The sequence below is a fragment of the Taudactylus pleione genome, unplaced genomic scaffold (genome assembly GCF_031769625.1).
Source record: "Taudactylus pleione unplaced genomic scaffold, aTauple2 ptg000005l, whole genome shotgun sequence".
NCBI classification, from domain to species: domain Eukaryota; kingdom Metazoa; phylum Chordata; class Amphibia; order Anura; family Myobatrachidae; genus Taudactylus; species Taudactylus pleione.
Genome location: NW_028284408.1, coordinates 23,112,583 through 23,133,723, shown reverse-complemented (window position 1 = coordinate 23,133,723; position 21,141 = coordinate 23,112,583). Strand labels below are relative to the sequence as shown.

The window sequence follows — 21,141 nt, the reverse complement described above, 5'->3', positions numbered from 1 at the left end:
GTAGTTCTTATTTATGGCGTTCGCAATGAGGCACTGCTAGAATCATTAGTTTGATACATCTTAATCTGTGTCAGGATTGATTCCCAGTTCATTAATTAGTGGGATTTGGTAGGTAATATGACCAACTAAGCTCCATGATGTAGCACAGCTATGTTGTGTAAAAAGTGTATTTTTACAGGTAGGGAATACTGATCCAAAAATGTCTTAAAGAGTAAAGCTAGACCCTTTTATTGCATGTGTTGTATAATATTCCATGCGCTGAGGGCTCTTTTTAATGGACTTTCTTGCGCAGTTCCTTCCTCATGCTTGGAGTCTACACCAGCATCTTCATCATTTTGGCCAATATACTCTTTGTGTGTGCTGTATACTCCTGCATAAAGGTGAGTGACTGCAGCAGTGAGATGTAGGGTGGAGGTGGGGGGAGAGGGGTATTGGTAATGGTTACTCCGCTGAGGCGTTCACTTTGATATCTTCCACAGCTTTTCCCATCAGCCTTACAACGAGTATCTCGGAAGATTGTCCAGTCACGAACAAACAGCACCCTGATTGGGATCTTCACCATCTTATTGGTATTCACCTCAGCCTTTGTAAACATGGTATGCATCTGCCTCTAACACTGTGTTGTTTAGGGCCTGTAGGGTGTTTTCTTATAGAATAAATCATTCTTCACTTTGGTATACATCTCTTCCACTTTCTAATTATTTTTATGGTCTGTGTGTGAGGTTATATTTGTTGGGCTGTCAGCAGTCTAAAAAGTGATCTGTGGGTCTGCTCTCAAAGTCTCTTATTTGGTATTTGCAGTTTGCCTGTAATCATCAGAGTCTCTCTGAATGTGCTGCTCAAGAACTAAATATCAGTCAGGGGTCCGTCAATGCCTGTCATTTCCAGATCCTTAACTATAACCTGAGCATGGAAACTGCTCCTTGTGGCTCTGATCGGCCGTCCTGCAACTTCCCAGAGGTATGAACACACAGAGAAGATATGTGCTACACTCACTCTCTATATTGGTTACATCCTACTGAATGAACCCTGGGGAAGGTGGTACCAGTATTCCACTAGTCGGGAAGGAGGAAATAAATATATATTTATAAGAGGTTACAGCAAACTTATAGCAAGCATTTTGAAATCAATTGTAACATTGATCCTCAGTTCTATGTGTGTTTTGGCTTCACTATTGGCTTACTATTGCTTTTACATATCAGGGAGTGATGTCATGAAAGATGATGTGGTCTCCTTAGTTATACCTCACAATACAAGAGCAAAGTGGGGCTAAATTGGCCCTAAATCCATTCAGCCTAAATCCCCTCCTGTATGATCCATAACCCAGCCTTTTCTAATGCAAATCCACCCCTATGTGTTATGGCCCAGGTCTTGTACATATAATGTGGACTATTTTGCCAAAATTGCAATTATTAAGAGGTTTACATCGAGCAAATAAAATAAATGTAATCCAATGGCCTAAGTGGGGAGACAAATCTGATAGATGCACAAGTTGTAGAAGTAGTATGACTTACCATGTAAGTATATCATCTACCTTTCACAGTCTGCATCACGTTTCCTTTCTTTTGTCCTTGGCAGTACTTCAATTACAGCATACTGCTAACCCTGCTGGCCTGCTCCGTGTTTCTCCAGATCAGCAGCATCGGGAAACTGGCGCTCATGTTGTCTATTCAGGTCCTCTACATTATCATCATAGAAGCGCCCGAGGTCGTTCTCTTTGACAACTATGATTTGCTGGTGACGGCTAATGCATTGTGAGTCCTATATGTGATCTTGATGTCTTTATGTTCTGCTCATTAACAATACAATATAAAGCAATAGATTTGTTATTTATATAGGTCTGGAAAACACTTGTTCAGTAATGGCAGGGTGAGCAGTAGTGTTGCTGGGCTGACAACATGGTGAAAGGAACTATAGTGTTTGTAAAACACATCGGCATTTTCTTATTAACATTTTAAAAGAGAACAAAAGGGAAGAGGTGAATCCGGTTATGTAGTCAGGAAGCCGGCTTCCCGACTGTAAAATCCCGGCATGGGATTAATGATAGGCATCAAAATCCCGACGCCTATCATTATCCACCGTCAGAAATCCCGACGCCCCGCAGGAGGGGAGGTTTAGGGTCAGGCTAGGGGAACGGGGGGTTAGGGTTGAGCACCTCCATCCCCCCCCCCCCCCAACGGTTTAGGGTGCGGGGAGGGGGGGGTTAGGTTTAGGCACTTACCGGGGGAGGTTAGGGTTAGGCACTAGGGGGGGAGGTTAGGGTTAGGCACCACTAAAGGAGGGTTAGGGTTGTAGGGGGAGAGGGTTAGGGATAGTGAAAAAACGTACCTGTCGGGATCTGCTGTTGCCGGTCTTCCGATTCCGTGAATCTGCACTGGCCTGATCCAATTAGGATCAAAGTAGATGTGTGTATAATGTTAAAGAACCAACATATAGGGCATCATATAGTATGGTATAATCCTACTAAATCATAAGGTTGGTGGTGCTCCCTAGAGTCAGGTATATCATGTATAAACCAAAGGAGAAAGAAAGAAAAAGACTCTCTTTGTTAACAACAAATCGGCGAAACACAGGGGTGCCAGTGCGTTTGAATGCCGTTACAGGGGCGTGCATAAATTAGCCACTGCGATGCCTTACGCAGCTTGGGCTTTCACTGCGTGCGATGAGGTTAGCACTTTCTGAGAAAGGTCTGACCTTGTGTAAGTGTGCGTGAGGCTCTGATTGTACTCTGTTACCAATGATTTTGCAGATTTGCAAAGTATTACGGTTGTGAGTAAGGGGAAGTGGACGTCCTTATGTTAGGCTGCGACGGCATTGCGATTGCAAACAGTAGCATATTTTTACAGTGGGTCTGCGTGAGTAATCGCAGCTATCCGTAATCAGGCCCAATGTTACAGTCCAGTAATAGCTTCTATCGCAATATAGACTAAAGTGGCAGGAACATGTAATTACTGAAATGTGAGCAACATATCAGAGTAATAGTGTTGCTCACCTGGTCAGAGGCTGTGTAAGGACTCTGGTAGTCATGCAGCCTGTATATGAAGTGCAGGCCGATGTGATCTTACTGGTTAGAATTTACAGCAAAGCAATTCCAGTAAGAATCTAACTTCGGTACCCAGATTATCAGTTCACTCGAAGTCCAGAACACAAGTCGAATCGGTACACAGGATTTTAGATCTGTCAAATTTCAGAACACAAGCTGGGTCTGTGCACAGGTTGTTAGATCAATCATGGAGGCAGAAAGTAGCCTGAGGTTTTACATACAGAAACCAGGTTCAGGGCAGTTTCCGGTAATTGGACCTTATTCACCTAGCAATTAGTGCCAAGTGTGTTGCTCCTAGAGACTGAAGGGGTGTGTATTAGTCCATACAAGTCTGTTAATTCTGTGCTTGTGCACTTTGTAAATGATAACGAAGGGAGCTGTTTTTCCGTTTACAACTCTGGGTAATACTGTCAAAGGCCTGAGAGCCGCTGGGTACACACTGAAAGATACATTGGCTGATCAACTGATCAGCCAATATATCAGCTGCCCGTCGGCCAGTGTGTACCCGCAATATGTCGGTGAATGTCGTGGTTCACCGACATATCGCATTGGTTGTGCTGCACAGGTGTGTCTGCCCGTACACACACAGCGGCAGCCACGAGGAGGGGGGCGGGAGACGCCCCCGACCCGGCCGCCGGATCCCACCCACGGCCGCCGGTACCCGAGGGCACAAGCAGATGATGGCCGTTCAGTGTGTATGAACAACCATCATCTGCAGATCACTCGATCTGCAGATATATCTGTCAGGTGTGTACCCACCATCCATTCTCCCAAAGTTGGCGCTCTTTATCCTGAAAGGTACCACATAACATAACACAGAATGGGACAGTTACTATAAAGGAAAGCTTAACAAACACCAAAATCCCAAATCTATGTATGCCAAATTAAGAAAAAGATTTTTTGGAATAGTGATATATTGACATTGCAGATAACGTTAAATATCCTTGTTTTCTAAATAGCTGAAGTCAGCTGGTTATTCAGTTTCTCAGCCATTTAGTTTCCAGTTTGTCCTATTGATAAACAGTGACCTAGCTGGAGGCCACAGAGCCCTTGTGCAAAACATGGGCTAACCCACACCTCTGTAAAATCTATCCATGCAAAAGAGTAAAAAAAATGAAAATGCTGCCTTAAAACGCTTTATATTTACATGAACAAAAGCAGATTTGACTTGACATTCCCCTCATTTACATAGAACTTCAAAGTTTATTGGGAGTTCAAACAGACTGGATTTGTAAGCGTTGTTAGAGGGAATCCATGCCTAGAAGTGACATACATGTCCTCTGCACAGTGCAGTAATCAAATACAGAAATGATAACAGCGGCTATGCTACTTGATATAATATTAAGACAATTGGTTGAGCAATATTAATTTGGGACTGTTGCATTAATATTGAGGGTGTGCCATGCTGACACAGATAGGCAGTGCATAAATATATGTCTGCTGTCACTCAGAGCCACCAAAGTTAACCTATTAATTGAGTGCAGCTGCCAATTAAGAAGAAAGTGCCAGTTCTTCAGAATAAATATCAGAAAAAATATTGTCTGCGCACTCTGAAATACATATAGTCCCACAGAAACACAATTAAATATTAAAATCTAAACACTAATAAAATATATTATACATTCAACACATCAGTAGTCTCTATCAGAAATAGTGCATTTTAAAATCATCCAGTAACTCAATGGATGAACAGTGTTACACTCTAAAATGATGATAGAAACTAAATTGCAATCTAGAGGACTGCAGCTTTCACTAAAACAAGAAAGAAACCAATGCAAATCCCGCGGTGGTCGTGAAGATGTCTGTAGTTTGCACAACTGACTGTGTGTGTGTGTGTATATGTATATATATATATATATATATATATATATATATATATATATATATATATATATATATATATATATATACAGTCAGGTGCATAAATATTGTGATATTGACAGAATTTTCATATTTCGGCCTCTATTCACAACCACAATGGCTTTGAAATGAAACAAACAAGATGTGCATTAACTGCAGACTTTCAGATTTAATTTGTGTGAGCTTTGTGTGTGTGTGTGTGTGTGTGTGTGTGTGTGTGTGTGTGTGTGTGTATATGTATATATATGTGTGTGTGTGTGTGTCTATATATATATATATATATATATATATATACATTCAGGTCCATAAATATTGGGACATTGACAGAATTTTCATATTGTGGCCTCTATTCACCACCACAATGGCTTTGAAATGGAACAAACAAGATGTGATTTAACTGCAGACTTTCAGATTTGCTTTGTGTGTGTGTGTGTGTGTGTGTGTGTGTGTGTGTGTGTGTGTGTGTGTGTGTGTATATGTATATATATGTGTGTGTGTGTGTGTCTATATATATATATATATATATATATATGTATACATACATTCAGGTCCATAAATATTGGGACATTGACAGAATTTTCATATTTTGGCCTCTATTCACCACCACAATGGCTTTAAAATGGAACAAACATGATGTGATTTAACTGCAGACTTTCAGATTTAATTTGAGGGTAATTACATCCAAATCAGGTGAACGGTGTAGGAATTACAACGGTTTCTATATGTGCCTCCCACTTTTTAAGGGGCCAAAAGTAATGGGACAAACTAAACAATCCTAAATCTAACTTTCACTTTTTAATACTTTGTTGCAAATAATTTGCAGGCAATTACAGCCTGAAGTCTGGAACGCATAGACATCACCAGACGCTGGGTTTCATCCCTGGTGATGCTCTGCCAGGCCTCTACTGCAAATGTCTTCAGTTCCTGCTTATTCTTGGGGCATTTTCCCTTCAGTTTTGTCTTCATCAAGTGAAATGCATGCTCAATCAGATTCAGGTTAGGGGATTGATTTGGCCATTGCATAACATTCCACTTTTTAGCCTTAACAAACTCTTTGGTTGCTTTTGCAGTATGCTTTGGGTCATTGTCCATCTGCACTGTGAAGCGCCGTCCAATGAGTTCTGAAGCATTTGACTGAATATGAGCATATAATATTGCCTGAAACACTTCAGAATTCATTCTGCTGCTTTTGTCAGCAGTCACATCATCAACAAATACAAGGGAACCAGTTCCATTGGCAGCCATGCATGCCCACGCCATGACACTACCACCACCATGCTTCAATGATGAGGTGGTATGTTTTGGATCATGAGCAGTTCCTTTCCTTCTCCATACTTTTCTTTTCCCATCACTCTGGTACAAGTTGATCTTTGTCTCATCTGTCCATAGGATGTTGTTCCAGAACTGTAATGGCTTTTTTAGATGTTGTTTGGCAAACTCTAATCTGGTCTTCCTGTTTTTGTGGCTCACCAATGATTTGCATCTTGTGGTGAACCCTCTATATTCACTCTTATGAAGTCTTCTCTTGATTGTTGACTTTGACACATATACATCTACTTCCTGGAGAGTGTTCTTGATTTGGCCAACTGTTGTGAAGGAGTTTTTCTTCACCAGGGAAATAATTCTTTTGTCATCCACCACAGTTGTTTTCCGTGGTCTTCCGGGTCTTCCGGGTCTTTTGGCGTTGCTGAGCTCTCCGGTGCGTTCTTTCTTTTTAAGAATGTTCCAAACAGTTGTTTTGGCCACATCTAATGTTTTTGCTATCTCTCTGATGGGTTTGTTTTGATTTTTCAGCCTAATGATGGCTTGCTTCACTGATAGTGACAGCTCTTTGGATCTCAAAAAGTGGGAGGCACATATTGAAACTGTTGTAATTCCTACACCGTTCACCCGATTTGGATGTAATTACCCTCAAATTAAATCTGAAAACCTGCAGTTAAAGCACATCTTGTTTGTTTCATTGCAAAACCATTGTGGTGGTGAATAGAGGCCAAAATCTGAAAATTCTGTCAATGTCCCAATATTTATGGACCTGACTGTGTGTGTGTATGTATGTGTATATATATATATATATATATATATATATATATATATATATATAGTTGTGCAAACTATAAATATGACATTTGCTGCACTCTGCAAGGGCAAGTTAAGGGGCTTATTCACAATAGCGGTGATTTTTAAACATACACATTCAAACCATACTTGCCAACTCTCCCTGATTGTCAGGGAGACTCCCTGAAATAACAGCAATATCCCTGAGTCCCTGAAGAGTCTAGCAATCTCCCTGATTGCACCTTACCCATCATTATGTAGCTTTTATATACTTGGGAGGGAAAACAGCAATCAGAGATATATACATGCAAATGGAATCATCAGTACGGAATGGGTATGATTCCCGTCAGGGTCAGCCCGACAGGAGCATAGTGCGACGCAGCGGAAGCCTGACATCGCTGGAAATCCCGATCGTGGATAGGTAAGTATCCACTAACCTAACCCCCCTAACCCTAACCCTCCTTAGGGGTGCCTAACCCTAACTTCCCCCCCAAGTGCCTAACCCTAATCCCCCCTCTAAGTGCCTAACCCTAACCACCCCCTTCCCCGCTGCCTAAACCTAAGTCCCCCGGGGGGGGTGCCTAGCCCTAAGTCCCCCCCGGGGGTGCCTAACCCTCCCTCCCCCTAACCCTCCCAGGGGGGTGCCTAGCCCTAAGTCCCCCCCGGGATCCCTAAACCTAACCCTCCCCCCCCGCAGCTGTCCGCTCGCGGCGCCCGGCATCACTACGATCGTGATGCCGGGTGCCGGTCTCCCGGCGTCGGGGAAATGCGGCCGTCTACATCCAGACGCCCGGCATTTCATCCTTGCCGGGATAAGACAGTCGGGAAGCCGGCTGCCGGTATATAGACAGTCGGCTTCCCGATTGCTTCCCATCAGTACCATTTCCTTGCATTGGTTATAAGGCACAATGATCCCTATGGCTACATGCATTTTCATATAAGGTTTCTCTTAGCCAATTATATGGAACCCGTTGGAAAACACAATACAATAGCAAGCCCCGAAAAGTATCAGTGTGTTTTCATCAACAAGTAGATCTTACTAACTGCTTTGGGGCTCGTTTACAATTGGATGCAAGTCAATTTTATGACACGCCTCTCAGGTGTAGCAGTACACGCCCACTTTATCGCACCGCTCATAGGTGGTGAGGTCACAATCTCCCTGAAATGCTTCTTCAAAAGTAGGCAAGTATGATTCAGACATGAGAAATGTACGTTTTTTGTTGTTGTATTTGCCTATGATAAATTCTCTCTTTTATGTCATTTTCCTCCTAACAAAACCATCTCGCTCACATAAGCTGCGTTACTGAGAATTGCTCTGGGCGCTCCACTTCTTGAGTAAATTTCATGTAAAGTAATCTTTGTACGCATCATTACAGATGAGTGCTCTGTGTATTATAAAAAGCTTTTCTGGATCTTGTAACTCTCTTCTGGCTACTCCATAATAGTGTCTGCAGCTTGGGTACAATTGGCACAGGTTGGTCAGTGAGTTGGAATACCCACTCTGAGTGGGTATTCCAACTGGTGTGTTTGGAAAGGAGCTCCCTATCAGCAGTTTGTGACACTGATGAAAAGTAACAGAAGAAAGTTGTTTCTGTGAAATAAGGATGTTTCTTGTAGGGATATTGTACAAAAACTGTATGTCTGCCTCTATCATGAGACAGTATTAGAGACATCTCGTCCATGTCTGTTGTAGGTCAGTGTTTGCTTTTGTTAATAAAAGAAATACAGATATGACAGACCATTGTCTATTTATAAAACTTGCTACATTGATCTCCAAGAATTAAATAAGGTTACTTATAATAGAACCCTGTACTTGTGTTGATTTTTTGTATTATCACATAGTGGTGCTTTACAGATTTCAACGCAACTAGTGCATCCAGTTAATCTAACCACACAGGTTTAATGGGAGTTCTGCTTTCACCCTGGGATGAGAATAGACCTGCTTCCATCCTCTGTCCCTATTTGTGCTGACACATACACAGTGATACTATAAGAACAAGGTGCGTGGCCACTTCCTCACCATCAGGCAGTGGATGGTGAAACATGTTGCAGAAATACAGTGAGATATTTTTATATATTTTTTATTTATTTTTTTTTTGGGGGGGGGGGGGTTAGTTTTTATCTATCTCGTGCCAATATTTTTTATCATGCAATATTGTGTTACACTATTTTTTTACATTTATTTTTATCTTTCAATAAATGTAATTTAATGCAATTGGTTTTAAATGCATTTCCATGTCATTAATAGTGGGAACGGTTTTAGATTTGGCTTCAGAACACATTCATCTATAGACCATCTATTGGTCAGTGTCAATAATGGACAGTCCTCATTTATATACAGATGTGTCTACATACATCTATTCTCCGTGCGCTACATGTCGCGTTATGCACAACGTGTGAGCGCTGTGTCACTTTGTAGCATTGAGCATCTTTTCGTGCGACCTTTTACCTTCAAATGCGTCTTATTCGCACAGCGATGTAAATAGGTTGCACAAGCAGCTTCGACTGAGTAAAATATGCAGCATGCCTGTATTCTGTGTGCAACTGTGGGGGTATCTCCATGCAGAATGCTCCGATACAGTGTCACAGCTGCTGCGTAGCATTTTGCATGCAGATACACACGCAATTGCACACAGAATATAGGCATGCCCTATGTCATATTAATCAGCAGAAGCTGGTTGTATGTCCTATTCACATAGCTGTGCGAATAAGACGCATTTGAAGTTAAAAAGTTGCACAAAAAGATGCACTGCGCTACCGAGTCACGCCACTGTTTAATGCGCAAGGAGGCTAGATATATGTGGACACATCTGTAGCTCATCAAATTGGTCAGTAAAATATATTCTCCACCATTTACATATGTATTACACACATAGGACCTGAGTCATCAAGGATCACACATGCAATTGCGTACGCAGACTGTCGAATATTGCGTACTGCGCATGCTTCACTGTGATCACGGAGATCACACAGAGTGACAGGTGGAGAGCGTTTGGGGGGTGTTGACAAGGGGTGGTCAGAGAAACGCAGGCGTGCCAGTGTGTTTGAATGCCGTTACAGGGGCGTGCATAAATTAGCCCCTGTGACGGCATACGCAGCCTGAGCGCTCACTGCATACAGTAAACAAAGCAATTTATAAGTGAGATCTGACCTGCCGTAATTGTGCGAGAGGCTCCCGATGTACTTCAATGTTACCGATGTTTTGGATGGATTGCAAGGTATTATGGATGTGCGAGAGGGGAAGTGAGCGTCTGCATGTTGTCTGTTCGAGTGAATTGTGATTGCACATATTAGTTCTACTGATGCCAGGGTCAGGTGATCGGCAAAATCCAACATGTTGGACAATCTCGATTCACCGATTCCAATTAAAAAATGTTCAGAATCGTCGAGTCAGGGATTTTAATAGTAGTATTTTGCCGATCCCTAGAGAATCTGCATCAGGGATTGGCCCACTAGATGTATGGCCCACATAAAAGTTAATTACCATTCCAGTGCTGGAGAAAACCTTGTTCTTACAGTATCATCCTAAGGTGTCATGTTGGAGGGTAAAGCTGGCCACACACTAGACCAACTTACATCCAACCAGCCAACTAGTTGATTGGTTGGAATGAAAATCTGGTAAATTATGGGAGTAACTGATGATCAGCAATTTGCTCCTAAATGCCAGAAAACAGATGAAAATGGTCGTTCAGACAAGTTTGTTAAATGTTTGATCTAAACTATTTGTTCAAACAACAGTTTTGGTCCATTTTCCAGTATTTGGGAGCAAATTGCTGATTGTATTCCTTACCAGATTTTCATTCCAACCAATCAACTAGTTGGCTGGTTGGACAGATAATCGTTAGATGTGTGGCCAGCTTAAGGGGTCAAGTTGGAAGACCCCCTGTTCTCCTTTGGCTGCAGGTTCGCGTATTCCTTTGGCATCATCCATAAATTCTGATTTGACATACACAGCGAAAGTGTTTGTTTTTCTGTGTCATTTCGCTCAGTCCCGGGTGTGTGAAAGCTAAATAAATATTCTTGTAGACATAACATATCACTATAGCATTATCAGACATCTCCGCAATTAGCAGCACAACTGTATTACAAAAAGTGAGACTGGTTTTACATACTGTATCACACTTTGTCCTTTTCATGGGCACAATAATTCACTTTGCAGCATCACTTTATTTTCTAAACAGTCTTCTATATTAATATTAATCTTACATGAGGAAGACTGTTATACATTATTAATGACAACATCATTATTTTGGGATATTTGTATGAGGTCCATGTTTATTTTCTACCCCTTCCTTACATTTTACAGTTCTTGAAATGTTTTCAAAAATCCAAAACAATGCAGGAAAATGTTGATGTTCTTTTTCTGGAAGATCATGTTTAAAATTACCATAGGGTTAGCAGTGTGAAACATGGAAGTACTGTGACGGCAAATGTTTAATGACATGGCCAAAGATGGCAACATCAACCATTAAAGTAGAGTTTGCCAATACACTATTGCCACTGTAAAGGACCACAGGTGCACACTGCAACACTGCAGGAGTAGGAATGGGTTCTGTACCGAGAAATAGAAAGAGGATGTAGTAGACCAATATCTGATTGCCTCACCAGATTGGCAGAAGCACCAGCCTCAATGGACTTTAGCGGCAGTGAAACGCCCTTCTTATATTCACTCCACCGCAGTTGCCCCTCCCCAGTGTAAGCACCTACAAACCTAAAAGTATATGATGATCACAGGAGGGAGTTCAGGGCAGCTCAGCTCTGAATAATTTCTGGAAGGCATGAGATGCCACGTTGGCAGCTGCTTTTCAGTGATGCATGGTGGGCAATGTGAAAGTAGAAGGACATAGGGCCTGATTCGTTACCGATCGCAACTGCGATTGCGCTCGCAGATGGCCAGATGTTGCATACTGCATATGCGTATGCATCGCATTACGCGTAGACTCCACAGTGTGATCGCAGTGTCTACACAGGCCCAATGCAGAGTGAGTGACAGGGAGCGACCGCAGGCGTGTCCGTGCTTTTGAACGCTGTTGCAGGGCCATGGTTGTAACTGAACACAGAAGCTACTGATGCACAGCTTCTGGCCCCCTGTGTCAGAAGTTGTCCGGGCTATCCATTAATTGTGTGATGTTTTTCAGCAGCTGGGTGTCCCAATGCTCGTACTCTGCTCCTTGGCCATAGTTTGGGAACATTTTCCAGTAAATGTCTGTAGGCATAGTAAGTGCCCAGCCTGTGCCCAGTAAATTGGAGATTAGATACATTCTAAATGTGTATGATTACGCTACATAGCATCTTAAAGCTATGGTCTGTCTGCAAAGATAGACACACTGCTAACAATATTTAGCAGAGTAGGATTGCCCATTTAGGTCTGGCCCATTGCAGGGATGCACTTCATAAGTGAACTGGCCCAGTGACTAGAAATAGTGTAGGGGTAGGTAACCTTGTACTGCATTCTACAACTCAAAACAGTTCAACAGGACCTCAAAGTAGATGCTGTAGCAGAGAGGGGAGGCTTGGTTCCACTACCTGCAAAGCTTCCTGTTTGCTTAGAGGACTACTGTTTTCTCTCTGGGGACCTTGAACAATTTCAGGTTGTTTCAGTGGTGGATTATTTAATAAGACTCAGAAATCTGTTACAGAACCTCATTTGGCTCATGCAGGCTAACCTTGCAAAGGAGTTAAACTTAGTATAATGAGAGCATCCACTCCATAGTTTTTGAGGTAAGACAATTGATCGGCCAATATATCTGGTGCCCGTTGGCCAGTGTGTACCAGTGATATGTCTGTGAACGATGTTGTTCACAGACATATTGCGTCGGCTCTGATGCACAGCCGATGGCAGATATATCTGTCCATTGGCAAGTGTGTACACATGCAGCGTGCACATGCAGCGGCAGCCGCTGGGAGAGGGTCGCAGCGCAACCCCCGGCCAGTGGGACCTGCGGCTGCCTGGAAGATGATGGTCGTTTAGTGTATATGAACGATCATAATCTACAGATATATCTGCAGATCACTCGATCTGTAGATATATCTTTGCAGTGTGTACCCACCTTAACAGTAAGACAAGAAATAGCAGATATACCAGTGGGGTTGGGTACGGGATGCCGGCGGTCAGAATGCAGACGCCGGTATCCTGACTAGGTTAGCATCCAGACGACTGAAGGTAAGTATATCTAACCTAACCCCTAACCCTACCTCTCCGTTGCCTAAACCTAACCTTCCCCTAGTGCCTATACCGAACCCACCCTCCCCGGTGCCTAAAGCTAGCCCTCCCCCTTAGTGCCTAATCCTCCCCCCAGTGCCTAACTCTCCCCGAAACCCTGCTACTTAATTTCGTCGGTCGGGATGCCGGCACAGTATTCTGATAAGTATCGGGATGCCGGTGTCTGCATTGTGACCGCCAGAATCCCCGCTGTCTGGTTATTAAACATATCCCTACCAGTGTTAATCTAAAGCAAACAGCTAGTACTTCTGTTGCCTATTCTAATACAATTTTATTGTATGTCTGTTTCAGTTCCTTCAATCAAACTCAAGAAGGTGAGCAATGGTAAGTAAGGTAAATTTAGTAATTCCCCAAATTAAGTTGTTTCAGTTCTAGGATTCCATTAAATGTGTGTATAATTGGTTATCTATTGGCATGGCCACCAAGGTGATAAATTCAATGCCAACAGTGTGGTGTAATTGACCTTCATAGTCATAATATGATCTGATTCCCAATTTCATATGTAATAATATAAATTTGTATATAGCAAGAAAGTTAACACAAGTGTCTTGGTAGCATCAGATTTTGATATGGTGTTTGTTCATTTTTGCTGCAGCTCATATCATATGTTACAATTCCTCCATCATTCTTTCATTCTAGAGACCTGGGTGTATGCATGGGGGGAGGCTGGTTACAATATAGTAGAGGTTGTTTTAGAGTGAACCATCATTTTAATTAGCAGTGAGTTGCCCAGCTTGGCCTAGGTTCTCCCCAGGATATTTCATTAGAACAAGGAGTAGCGCTAGAGAGCCTTTCCACTTACATGGGAATCCTTGGAGTGAATGTTCTGTTCACTGGACTTTTAGAGCATGACCTGGCTTGTGCTGACACAGAACATCCACGTGCTACTCATTGTTCTATTGATGCAGCTGACAGACCAACCTATCCTGCACTGCTGCTTATTTGACCCCACAATGTCTGTAATGCATTTCTTCTGTTGGATGTTTTTTTTATCCAGTCTTGTGGGCAGTAAAATACCTCTGAAGTATGTGACTCCTGTCATCTTGACTGTCTTCGTTTTGGCTCTGTATCTCCACGCTCAGCAAGTTGAGTCCACAGCTCGGCTGGATTTCCTCTGGAAGCTACAGGTATGTGGGACAGAATTTGTGCTGTGCCATTAATAGCTATGCAAATGTTTAAACAATAACTCCACTAAAAGACCAGTGGGAGATTGGAAAAACCTTCTATAAAGGACAAGTTGATGTGTTACCAGACTACTCATGCTCTACCTATCATTTTATAGAATGCCATAGATAAATGACAGCTAATAACTGATTGGTTGCTACGTGCATTGCCTCCACTTGTGCGCTTTATAAGGTTTGATAATGTATGGTATTGAACTCTTTCTTTTTCATTTAGGCAACTGGTGAAAAGGAGGATATGGAAGAGCTGCAAGCATATAATCGGCGTCTTCTGCACAACATCCTTCCCAAAGATGTTGCAGCCCACTTCCTGGCTCGGGAACATAGAAATGATGAGCTGTACTACCAGTCCTGCGAATGCGTGGCTGTCATGTTCGCTTCAATCAGTAACTTCTCAGAGTTCTATGTTGAACTTGAGGCCAACAATGAGGGAGTAGAATGCCTCCGTTTGCTCAACGAGATCATTGCCGACTTTGATGAGGTGATGAGAAGCGTCCTTACATGTAGTGTTTGTTTAGTCTTAGGTAATCCTCATGCTGTTCTACTTCCATCAACCTTGGTCCTCGAATCATTGTTTGAAATGTTGAGGTTGGAATTTTTCAGTTGTTCGGTGTTTGGTGTACAATCATCAGGTCTTTGGAGAAAAAGGCTATTGGACACCAGATGTCACAGTAGCATCCTCCCTCGTACATATAGATCTAAAAAAACAAAAATGGTGATTTGGGCTTCTCATCGTGGACCTGCCTACACATTTTAATACTTTATTTTTCAGTAATATATCAACAACTGCACCTTGTGCCATAGCCACTTAAAAAAAGCCAATATAAGCGAAACATACATTTGGTATATTCAGAACACCCTAAGCAGACCAGCTGGGGTGATTAATTCGGGTTGGGTACGGGATGCCGGAGCTCAGAATCCCAACGCCGGCATCCCAACTGGGTTAGAATGCCGACAGCTAGTGGTAAGTACCCTAAATCTATTTTTTGCTTCATCAGCCCCACCCACCGCTGCTCAGGGATGCTAATTGCATCAAAGGGAGGAACATGAATTGCATCATGAAGGCCCCACTCACTTCACAAGAGAAGCAGGATCTGTGAAGGCCGCCTCCTTTCCTGGATGTCGTGACTTTCCCAGACATTGTATTTTACAAATCTTTTTATCCTCTCCTGTCCCTCTTCTAAACCTGAACTGCTAGAGAATAAAATGTTTAATTGTTTTGCCTTAAATCAAAGCAACATTGCACATTGATAAAAACATCCTTTATGGGGTGAAAGACTAATTAATATATATATATATATATATATATATATATAATACATATATATAGTATAAGAAAAGAAGGCATTCAAATGGGTCTTTAAAATAAAACTTATCTTATGGAAAATACATTTTGGCCTAAGACATTACATCATAGTTAATGAGGGGTTCAGGAACTGGGTTCCAGCGTGTTTCTGCTGAAAAATAGCCCGGTACATATTAATCTACTTTTCTGCTTTATTAGGGATTCAAATTCAGATTGCGTAGACAGCTGTTATCCTGTATGATGTGGCCTACAATATCTGGGTTAAAACAATGTTCATACCGATGTATAAAATAAGTAAAGCACTCACATTCATTGGTGCCTAATCCACTCATATTGCAGTAAGAGTAAACAATTAATAACAGCCTTGCGGATCCCCAAAAGCCTGCGGGAATGTTCTATGTAGGCATACTATATGAAGGAATATGCCTGTTAATTACTGATCAGTTGCGGCTCCATCATATGTTCATATGTCAACAGTTTGAAATCTTTACAGGCCTTTATGGCACTATAGGTCTTTTTAGAGACCTACAAAGCTGTCACTGTAAAGTGATCGTGAGGTGGGGGACCGCTTCCGGAAGTTTTGTTATTTGAATGCATGGCATGTGGTAGGTAGATTTTAATGTATTTTAGTATCCTGGATGCCTCCACAGTGATTGTAATGGTAATGTCAGATATGCACACATATTATGACCTATTGCTGGGCATATACAAGGATTGGCAACTTACTGACAGTCAAAATTAAAGGCACATCATCATGAAATTCAGTTCTTTATGCTATAACTCTAGTCTAGAGTATTTTTTCTTCATCTGTATTTAAGCATAAGTCTAATTTATACACCGCTTTAATAATTGAGTATTATTCCAAGCCATAGTCTTATGCATCAATAATAAGACAGGTCCATGAAAATTTGGTATGCACTGTGCTTTCGTAATTCACTAACCCTCATTGTTTCCTTAGATGATCCTCCTACTTTTCAGGAAAATTGTTTGTTAATGACACATTGCAAAATTTTAATAAACGCTCATTGTCAGTCATTCTCAGTAATTCTATAGGATTGTGACTAATATTTGCAGTATTTGGCAGCAGGGAATAGGCTTTACCTTTAACTCACTGTAGGAATCCAGAAACAGTTGGTTTCATGTCTCCAGCATAAAACCTTTAGAGCTGGTGTTTAGTTTCCTGTCATTTTTTCAACAGATCATTGGTGAAGAAAAGTTCAGACAGTTAGAGAAAATCAAAACTATCGGTAGCACTTATATGGCAGCTTCAGGCCTAAATGATACAACGTACGACAAGGAAGGCAAGTCGCACATTACCGCCTTGGCAGACTACGCAATGAAGCTGATGGAGCAGATGAAATATATAAATGAACACTCTTTCAATAACTTCCAGATGAAGATTGGTGAGTATCACATTAGTATTTTTTTTTTTTCCTTATAATGGAAAACACCCACCACAGTTCCAGCTTACCGTCTTCTTACTTCCGTCAGTTTAGCATATTTACATGGCAGCAACTAAATGATGCAAGATTCTAGCTAGAAAAGTACAGCGTTCATAAGGGCTATATCAATGCCATAGTGACTTAGACTCCTCTTTAGATGTGCAGTGGGCTGTCCCCACTTCCCTTGTTTACATGACTGGCTCTTGTAGCTTAGTTCCTCTTCTAACCCGTGTGATCTTTAATGCCCATCTGAAAGCACCTTGTTTATTACGTGAGTCGGACGAGCTTGTTTATTCATAATTCTGAGAAAAGTAATCAGTTGATTTCAGGAGCATTTCTGTTTCGGTTGATGCTGAAATAAGGTTACTAGGTATAATAGATAAAATGATCCTTCCATGTTCTTTTACAATGTTAATGCATTAATTGCTTTTTTGCTAGATATGTAGAAACCTAGGGACATATAACACAATTAATGACACAGACCTTTTTTTTTTTTTTTTTTTTTAAAGCTAATTACATTTTACATTCTGTGGCAGCCTTGGTACATTTCTTCTCCTGTGTTCCTTAGCTGCACCCTGCTATTCCATATGACTGTTCTGTATTTACAGCGTTACCAGATCAGGCATGAAACTCTAAGCTGCACTACAGCTAGTACACATGCTTGCATGGGAGCTGTTCTATAAACTCCAAGCACACTCGTGCCTTTTTTATGTTTGTATTGTATGTACTGCATTAAGTAAAATGTTTTCATTTTTAAATTCTAGATAATAATAGCAGCCATACACAGCATGTGTCATTCATATGTCTTTGTTTTGTCATGAATGACCAAGTAACCCTGTGGTTAACTTAATTATATCTTAAAGAACTTGCAGCCACTGTATTATGCATATACAGGCAATATTGTATAGTAGTGTAATGTCTTCTGTTTTCCTGCACATTTTGCCCTAATTAGTTATATTAGAATGAATATATGATAAAGTAGTCCCAGCCCATATTATAATACTTTTTCCTGACTGTACCTGTATATTATTTATTTTTTGCAAACTACTTTGGTTTGTGTTACATTGCCTGTTTGCAAGGATGCAAGAAAGCCAATATTATATGATCACTGGTGACTTATATTATGTATAGGATAATTCTACCATTTCTTTATTTTTTTGGGAGGGGATGTTACAGGTCTTTGTGTCTGTTTTGGTAATGTAACTGCCGTCATATCTAACACCACTGATTAGATATACTATCTGGTAGAGTGTACCAGATAGTATATCTAGCACCTTTTGGTTCTAGTCCTTTTCTTGAGTTGCCCAGGTATATTTAGTACTTTGCATATACCCAGCCTCCCCTGCCACCTCACACACCCAGTTTCCTTGGGTTCTAATATGCTAGCTTGCATGTCATAGAAAATAATATGTAAGGAAATTGGGTTTCCTGTTTGTGTTTTACTATTTTTTATATGATTTATTTGTTGATTTTATCTTGTAAACTAAACACTGATAAAAACATCATCAGTAGATTGCAACCACTTTATACATGCTACCAAATATAGAACAGATATGAACAGACACATTAGGTTGACAAGGACATACAGAGAGCTTAGGGGAGCATTTCTCTACCTATTTGTAAATGTATCTTATTGGTTTTTTATGTGTGTCTGCTACAGGGCTAAACATCGGACCTGTGGTTGCTGGTGTTATTGGAGCCCGAAAGCCCCAGTATGATATTTGGGGTAACACTGTGAATGTAGCAAGCCGAATGGACAGCACTGGAGTCCCAGACCGCATACAGGTGACTTATGCTTTGTTTTATCTTTCTGAACCTAGACCTCAGAATCACTTACAGAGACCCATTTCAGAGCCCAATTCTTATTAACCCATCTGTGCAGTTTTATTCTGTCATCTGATCATCATTAAGAAGATTAACATAGCCTGCTATCAAGTAGCTGTCACAGTAATGTCCCCTAACTGGGATCACCCACAGCTCTTGATTCTGAATCATTAAGGCCTTTGTGTGAATCTGCAGTGTTAGGCGACTCAGTAGGTGCATATTCACTATTATACATATGCCATGGAACACAGTTAAATGTATTGGTTAGAAAATAGTTTTTCAGTTTACTGCTAACCATCTATTTTTTGGGTCTTCAGTGCTTTTAGATAACTATATTCACAAGACAAACTTTTATTCTCCTTAGGTTACAACTGATCTGTACCAGGTGTTGTCAACCAAAGGTTATCAACTGGAGTATCGGGGTGTTGTTAAAGTCAAAGGCAAAGGTGAAATGACCACCTACTTCCTTAATGATGGTCCAGCCAGCAGTTAGCAGGAATCTCTGCGTTTAGGGGAGGGAGGAACAAGAAACCTCATACTGACCCCATGCAGAGTATCCAGAACAATAAGGAAGCTACCTACATCATCTGCAGCAGTGCAGGTGCAAGGGGGCTCTGTGGTGCCAAGGCCTCGCACCTGAGATGGAGAGCTTGGCAAGGGGCGTGTTTGTATGGTGCTGTGCTCACTGTTTGTGCTACCCTGCCCAGAAGACTGACTCACCTGTACAGTGAAAGACGAGAGAAGCAGCTTTCACGCTGGCACTTAAAAAGGAAAAATATATATATGCTCACAGGCGGTACATACAAGTTATTTATTGTGAACGAGACATTATGCTATTTTCTTTCATCTTTCTCTTTATTTTTGTATTATATTGGGTTAAACAAAGCAAGATGACAATTTTACAATAGACTTGGTAAAAACTTCTCTATAAACTGACCAAAGAGCCAGAAGTACAGGTCACAGCAGGGAACGAGGGCATTGCCTTGTACCTTTTTATGCGCTGTATGTTTTTTCTTGTGAGCGACTGACATGTCTCCAGCAGCAGGTGGGATTAAGATGGTTCTCCACTCCATAGGACCCCCTGTATCACCTGCAGGGACACACAAGGGCAAAAAAATCTCTGCAGCTGAGTTTATCCTTCCATTCCATGTCCCAACTTGCTCTCATGTGCTACAATTTCTCACCTCCAGGTAATGGAGACTGTCAAAAAAGGAGCAGGTGATATTCCAACCTGGAACTCTCAGGGGGTTCCACATTACTGCATTTTTCTTTCTGTTCTGAATAGGAAGTGTTTTCGACAGACTCTCTGAGATCCCCTAGCATCCTGGGAGAGTTGCATGGGGAAATACATCCTGACAACAGACATCAGTAGTCTCTGCCTTTTTGGCTTCTTCCCAAAACTGCCTTTTCATTTTGTGGAGTTACATAAGCAGAGGGGTGAGAAGAACAATGTGCTTGCGTGTCCACACCCAACAACGCAATTGGTTTTTTTTCACTGTGAAGATGTCTGGAAACTTTCTCTTTTGCCAAAATTCACTTCCAGCCTGTGGATTAAGAGAGTCTCGGGCTCGGAGACCAGGGAAAACCGCCTCATCCACTTGAAGGCAGCACATACTGTGTTAGGTACTAGCTGGCCTATGAATTTTCAGGCTGCAAAGATAGCCAGCGCCTTAATCCTTAAATTGCAGAATTGGTGCACTGCACATGTTCTGTAACCATCAGATGCTTGATCAAATTGTAGTCCTAATAGACGGGATCTCAGCTTAAGATGAACTTTCACATTGAATGCAGTAAGGGAAATCTTTTCAATGGCAGAACAACCTGCAAAATCATTTGTGAACCAGCGAGTTGCCTAATTTTGACTCAAGCGGTTAAAGGATTACACAGAGTCTCAAATAATGACAATGGCTGTAGAGAGAAGAGGAAATATAACTCAAGAAATATAGCTATGCCTCAAATGTGTAGAGGTTATAACTAATAACCTTGGGTCCTTTCAACCTGTTTCACCACATTTAAAGCCGGGATCAGGTGTTCTGAAGGTTTAGTCTCAGGCATAGATGGTCTTGATCCCCCAGACAAAGGACCTAAATCAGACATCTTTAAGTAAAATATTAGAATGGAATATCCTTTGGGGCGTGCAATTCCATGTCTGGTGCCAAAGAAGGGGAGGGGGGGGGGGGTAACAAGAATACACTGGGCTGCTTGTG

At 41.5% G+C, this 21,141-nt stretch overlaps 1 protein-coding gene across 2 annotated transcripts in view; it reads left to right on the top strand.

Annotated features, from left to right (window-relative positions):
- ADCY6 (adenylate cyclase 6) overlaps positions 1-19,427 on the top strand; it is a 208,836-nt gene extending 189,409 nt beyond the window's left edge. For both annotated transcript variants that reach the window (XM_088478990.1, XM_088478923.1), the window contains 10 exons: positions 293-380; positions 480-596; positions 802-960; positions 1,579-1,754; positions 13,473-13,505; positions 14,179-14,308; positions 14,580-14,843; positions 16,867-17,071; positions 18,771-18,895; positions 19,299-19,427. In XM_088478990.1, the coding sequence (XP_088335116.1) occupies positions 293-380; positions 480-596; positions 802-960; positions 1,579-1,754; positions 13,473-13,505; positions 14,179-14,308; positions 14,580-14,843; positions 16,867-17,071; positions 18,771-18,895; positions 19,299-19,427 (1,426 nt within the window). The remainder of the gene's footprint in view (positions 1-292; positions 381-479; positions 597-801; positions 961-1,578; positions 1,755-13,472; positions 13,506-14,178; positions 14,309-14,579; positions 14,844-16,866; positions 17,072-18,770; positions 18,896-19,298) is intronic.
- The last annotated feature ends 1,714 nt before the right edge of the window (positions 19,428-21,141 follow it).